Source organism: Corvus brachyrhynchos, unplaced genomic scaffold (assembly GCF_000691975.1).
Source record: "Corvus brachyrhynchos isolate BGI_N302 unplaced genomic scaffold, ASM69197v1 scaffold56, whole genome shotgun sequence".
NCBI classification, from domain to species: Eukaryota; Metazoa; Chordata; class Aves; order Passeriformes; family Corvidae; genus Corvus; species Corvus brachyrhynchos.
In genome coordinates, this window is record NW_008238664.1 from 8,669,478 (window position 1) to 8,675,881 (window position 6,404).

Here is a 6,404-nt window from a genome sequence, read left to right on the forward strand (position 1 = left end):
AAGAGAATTAAAATGGTAATAAGTCACTTTTCCCCTCACTGCTACAAGGCAGCTGAATGTGGGAAATGAAAATAGAAGCAGTTATTTCATAGAAGTAGTATATTTCTAGCTACATCATCATTAATTTTTTACCTGTCTTTGAGATAATGCCTTAAAGAAGAGGAAAAACTGTTACTTAAGCCTTACTGTGAGAAATGTTTCCATAAAACTATCCTCTTGTCATCCTGCCTCCAGAATTCAGCAGTGATGGGGACAAGAGTACTTCTCTGCCTTAGTGCCTTGAGTGACATGCACCCAGCCTGGACGGGCAAATCCTAGAAATGATTCTATGGCCAGGTGATCTTATTGCAAGAAACAGATTCAGAGAGCTGATGATAATATTGGTATTAATGGTATTAATAAGAAGTGAGAATCATTACAATTAATAGCATTTTGTCTATGTTTTACTGTCTCTTTCATTTTCAAAAATTACTGGTCTTCACTTTTTGCAGCTGTTTCACTTGAAATACAGGTATGGGATTTTTTTCTCTTTTCCAGGATAAAAATATTGGTAATATATATGTTCATGTAAAAACTTAATAAAATTAGCTTCCTGTCGATTTTTAGATTTGCCTCCTGTTTTCCAGGGATATAGTTCTCAAATTACTTCAGTATGAAGCATCAACTAATGTAGCAGATAATAAAGGTTACTTTCCTATTCACTTGGCTGCTTGGAGAGGAGATGTAGATATTGTGAAGATTCTCATCCATCATGGACCATCACACTCCAGAGTGAATGAACAGGTGAAGTGATAAAAAGTATTTGTGTACATCATCAGAAAAGAGCAGCACATATTCTTTAGGTCTGACCAGTTTATAGACAAATTAAAAAAGAAAAAGGTCTATTTTCCATTGTTTCAGTAATTTCTTCTGTGAGACTGATAAAATCTTCCCTTACAAGCATACCAGATACCTTTATTCTGGATGGGCACTGACCTAAAGAATATTAGATTTAAGAAGTATGGAAGAACTTTTGTTTGTTTTTGAAAAGTCACATGAAGATGTACTCTAACTATGCATCTTTTATGTATGGTTTTAAATTTGCATGAACTTTGTGTATTTTTCACTATATTAGATATTAAGTTCCTGAAAATCTTTGGGATAAAATTAATATCCTTTGTATATTTTAAGACTACTGTAAAGTATCAGGTATGCAGTGGTAAATGACAAACCATGACTGCATGTATGCATGTGCAGCAGAAAGGACACATAAAAAGAGAAAGACCAAGAAAAATTATGAGAGTATTACAGTGGGTAAGGGCAGTATAAAAATGTTGCATTCTGCTGTCAAACATATGGTACACCTTCTGTTTTTATTCTGTATATTCTCACATGGTCCATTCATAGGGTTAGTGTTTAGAAATAGAAAGAAGCTGATTAAAATTTGACACGATCTAGGCTGAGCTGCTTACAGACTGGAAGTAGGCTGTGAAATACAGATAGTAACCATTAAGCTATTGAATTTGCCTGGGTAGTCAGAGAGTTGTTGGAATGTGAAGGTGGGAGTCAGCTCCTGATTCAGACCTAAGCTGTAATGTCTGCATTGCCTGTATGTGCACCATTTGGTTCCACAGAGGTCTGGTCGGTGTAATCACAGGAGCCAACAGGGCTATTCAGGTGACTAAAAGGAGGATTCAAGTGTCCAAAACCAGAAATGCAGTACCTTCTAAGGGCCTGCAGTAACTGAGACATCTGGATGGGCCTGAAAGTGTGGCAGAGGGTGCTCAGAATTTCCAGGTCCTTGTGGAGTGGGTGATGAAGTCCAGGTACGGTACCACCTGGCACCCCACAGCTGCTCAAATTGCAAAGTGAAATCTAACAAATGAGTTGCTCTCTCAGTGCCTACATTAGGGTGGCCAGAGGGCAAACTGTGAGAAAATAAGAAATGTGAGACCTAGATTGCAAACACTTAACCAGTGTGAGATGCTGTGCTTTGAGTAATGTATTTGATATCTGAGTTTATACATCTAGACATTGGAATCCATACAATCACTAGGATGGTGAATATCAAGTATCAGTGCACAAAATATAGGAAAATAAAGTAATAAAATATGCCCATGTGACAGTCTCCTGGGAAATCCTATGATACGTTGACACATCCAAGAAACAAACAAAACTCAGAATTTGTCATTCTGTGATTTCAGTTTTAGATTAAGATAATTCTCCAATGTTCTCATTCTCATCAGCTGTTTTGTGTAGGATGAAACCAGTTGAATTGTAGGATTACCTTTTGTCAAGGAGAGGGTTTTTTCCATTTTATTTGTGCAACAAAACAAAAAGCAACTATTGGATTGCGTGTCACCCATGTGCTTGAAGACATTACATACATTCTACTGACAGAATACTGGAAGCTGTGTAGGAACTTCAGAGAGGGTGAGAGTGAAAAAGATATTTTGGTAAGATCGGAGAGAGAAATGTAAATTTAAACCTACTTCTCCCCAATCCCACATGTACCTCCAGACTTCTAGAATATTCTCAGACTTGATTAGGTGTGCTGTATCTGGTTTGATCACTGGAGCAAATAAGCAGGGATACAGCTGATACTTTTATAGCCCACTGACTCAAAAAAGGTCCTCAGATGTCCTCCTGTTTATGCATTTAACCCAAAAACCTTATAACAGAAAATGTGTGAGCAATCCTCACAAGAAATGTGTTACCTTAAAGTCTTTTGAGGGAATTTCGATCGTATTAAACTTTGAAGTTAAACTCAAGCATACAGAGTTTTTCTGACCTTGTAAATTCCTTGTGTTCCACTCTAGACAATGGCCAGGTTTAGTATGTGGTCTACTTTGCTGGCGCCTACTTTCCGCTGCTAATTAGCACTCTGTGCAGGAGAATATTCACTGTATCACAGAAAGAGGGAAATGTCATGTTGTTACAGAGCCACCTCCACCCACATATCCTCAAATAACACGTGAGAGGCATCCTCACCCTAATACCTGTTGTACATTCTTAGGAGCCTGTAGGATTCTGAGGCTTTTGCTTATTTGCAGATAGGCTCTCTAAGGCAGGTGACTCCTCAAAGCTCTCGTAACTTTGCTCAGATCTCTGGAGCTGAAGCTACAGCTTGTAAGAAATCCTGGACTATTTTTCTTCCTTCCTTTTTCTTCTGAGAGTTGGAGATAAGGACAGCCATTTTTCATGACACTTTTTCACCACAGCAAATAGTGTACTCAAGTCAGACTTTTTTCTCGTGTTTTTGTTGTGGTTTTTTTTTCTAGGATCACATTAAGATGTAATGGTTTGCACTTTAAGGAAATAATTTTGTTCACGATATAAAAATTATTGCAACTAATTTATAATACATTTTTGTTTTCATCTATCTTATTAAAATTCTATGTGAAAGAAATGCTTCTAAAAACTTACATGAAAGCAATGAACCACACAAAAAAGAAGTAAATGACAAGTTCATGATGCATAAATGTATATTACATGAAATAATGGATTTTATATGGTATTTTGTAAATTGATTGAACCACATTCTACACTTTCAAAATGCAGTTAAGTAGCATCATAGCATCATATCCAACCATATCCAGCATCTAAAGCTCTGAATGCCCCCTGCTGTTCCTATTACATAAAATTGGAACAAACAGTAAAGAGACAAACAGTTAAATGACAATTATATTGTGGGGGTGGTAGAATGTAGACTGGCAACTCTACACACAGAAAATGGTTACAGCATAACAATTATGTAAGAAGAATTCTATCATTGTTTAATATGGGAGTTTTAAATGACACATATGGGGTATGTTTTAAATTACAAAATATGGTGACACTGCAAAAATGTATGTATTTAACTTCATTGATGAAGACTTAAAATTATGCAAATTATAAACTCAATAAAATAGTATAAGATCAAGACTTGTTAATCGATAACACCAAATAAGATAAAAAGGTGTGCTGTTAACAGTCAAACTACTTTCATGTTTATTTATGTAAGGACATCTGGATAGCTAAAACATTTGTTATGGCAGCTTCAATCATAAAATTGCATAATTGATAACAAATCCTAATCTGTGAAAAAAAGAATAATAAATAACAGCCACATATAGGTCAATATGTAGTGTTTGGGTTTTTTGCAGGAAAAAAATGTGAACAACATCAGGAATAAGTACAAATATTTAGTATTAAATATGAATAAAATCTATGCCAATTATATATATACAGAATATGCGTAGTGAAAAATTTACAGGGAAAAAATGTGAACACTTCTGAAATTTTTATGGATTCGGTGTTCTGTAGAATTTGCCTGTGCATCAGATTGTAATTGCCACAAAACCCACTCACATTTCTTTAATACTATTCAACAATTCTTCTGGAATACAAAGAAAAAGAGTTCAGGATACATTCATATGATGTAAATACCCAACTTTTCACTATTTACTGACTTATCCAAATCCTCCAAATGAAACAGAGACATTACATGCTTCTTTCAGTGTCACCTCAGGGGCTTCCAGAAGTTCAATTCGGTTCCAAAATAGCCTGAAAACACAATATCTTTCAAGTTCTGCATTTGATTTTACCCCTCATTTAAATTTGAGACTATGTGGATGAATTTCAGAGTTTCCCTTGCAACTCTTACGATGCTTTCTTTAGAAGAAAAAAAGTGCAGAAGCAATCTTTTTGATTTAAGCCAATTGCAGCAATAAATTGAAAGAAGTTTTTTTCAAACTAGCCAACCAAATTACATTACTTTTTAATAACATTTACATAAGTAAAGGTGAATTTCAATGGGAAGTCAGTAGAAATGATTATGATTCACACTGAGTAATTTTCAGGCAAACTTCCTTTATTTTTTCAGAATGATTTACTTGGTGGAACTTCTAAGGGAACTGTCTTCCTGATTTAATACATAAAGTAAGACCATCCTGAGATCATTCCTCTCTCTGTCTTGCATATAGTCTTTTGTTACTTTTTTATCTATTTAATTATTTGGTCATTAAAGCCTTATTTCTGTATTTTTTTTCGTCTAGCTGACTACTCTTGAGTATATTCAGCATAGAGATAGATATTTCCAAAATCTCCCATTGTTCCCTCCTTCTTTAATTTAAATTCTCATTTCATAACTGGGAAAATAGCAAAAAGCTTTTCATAACAAATGTCTTGTTCAATTACTTTACATTGGGATTATGTGACAAAGAAATGGCTCAGTGATTTAGGAAGTCTCCTTTTTCAAGTTCAGCATCAAAATGCTTTGATACAAAAAGGAGTTGGGCATTCTTTGGAGAGGTCTGTTAAATCACTCCTTGAGTTATCATTGCTTGTACAATACTTGCATGGACTTTAGGAGCTTTAAAACTTGCTTGGCAAAAAAAAAGGTCTTCACAACTATGCAATAAATGTCCTAAATTCACCCACAGTTTAATAGTCACTTCACAAGGGCCTATATAATATTCATGATAGCCATTCATTCTCTCGATACTTCCTGTACTTCTTCACTATCAGACTGCCAAGCTGCAATAACTGTCTCTGTAATGTATTTGCTAATCTGCCCTCTAATGAATAGACCTCAAGATACGTTGAACATTTTGCAGTGGCACATATCCTTAGCAGCTAAATGATGTAGCACAGCCTGCAATACTGATGAGATGCAGGGCTGTGAAGGCACAATTCAGTTTGCAGCCACACAAGCCTGAGTTCTGGCTGTATGTGGAAGACAATAAATTCAGAGAAAGGCTACAAAAAGTCAGGATCATGCCCATGAAAAGACACATGTAACAAATAATGAAGAAAATTTTAAAAAGGTTAAAAGCCAAATTATAGAATGCTTTCCTTATTTCTGAAAGAGATCAATTGGACCATAAGAGTAACTACTTGGTAAAAATATTATTAATTATGAATATTAGAGACTTTTTAAAAATACTGTGTTTGCATAATATTGGTCTACTCTTTTTATCTTACATTTTGTGTCTCTTTACTTGGTTCTTATTTCTTGATCTTTCTTTTTCTAGAACCATTCAGTCATAGAGTCTGTCTTGTAGTTGCTAACATGTAATGAAGTATCTGAAATTTCCATGAGGATTCTAGTCTTCTTCTTCAGCACTAGATGTATTATTTAGCCCTTAGATATCAGATTTGAAGCTCTAATTACAAAATCGTGATTTGCATGCAGATATTTTATAGCAGATTACCTGCTTGTTGCAATGACTGTTAACATATAAACTTTCTGTGCTACAGAAACAATTGTTATGCTTGGAACTGAAAATACAGGCAACAACACTAAATTATTAGGAATTTCTTGAAGAATTTTGCCAGATCTTTAAAATATTGCTTCAAAACAGTATGTTGTTTTAAAGATAAGAAGACAAACTGCCTCAAAATCAATAGTCCTCTCCTCTACCCTTTCTCTTTCTCTTTCTCTT

At 34.9% G+C, this 6,404-nt stretch overlaps 1 protein-coding gene across 6 annotated transcripts in view; it reads left to right on the forward strand.

Annotated features, from left to right (window-relative positions):
- The window catches only part of ANKS1B (ankyrin repeat and sterile alpha motif domain containing 1B), a 413,548-nt gene that overhangs the window by 47,039 nt on the left and 360,105 nt on the right, over positions 1-6,404 (forward strand). For all 6 annotated transcript variants that reach the window (XM_017737794.1, XM_017737792.1, XM_017737791.1 and 3 more), the window contains exon 3: positions 627-783. In XM_017737794.1, coding sequence (XP_017593283.1) covers positions 627-783 — 157 coding nt within the window. The remainder of the gene's footprint in view (positions 1-626; positions 784-6,404) is intronic.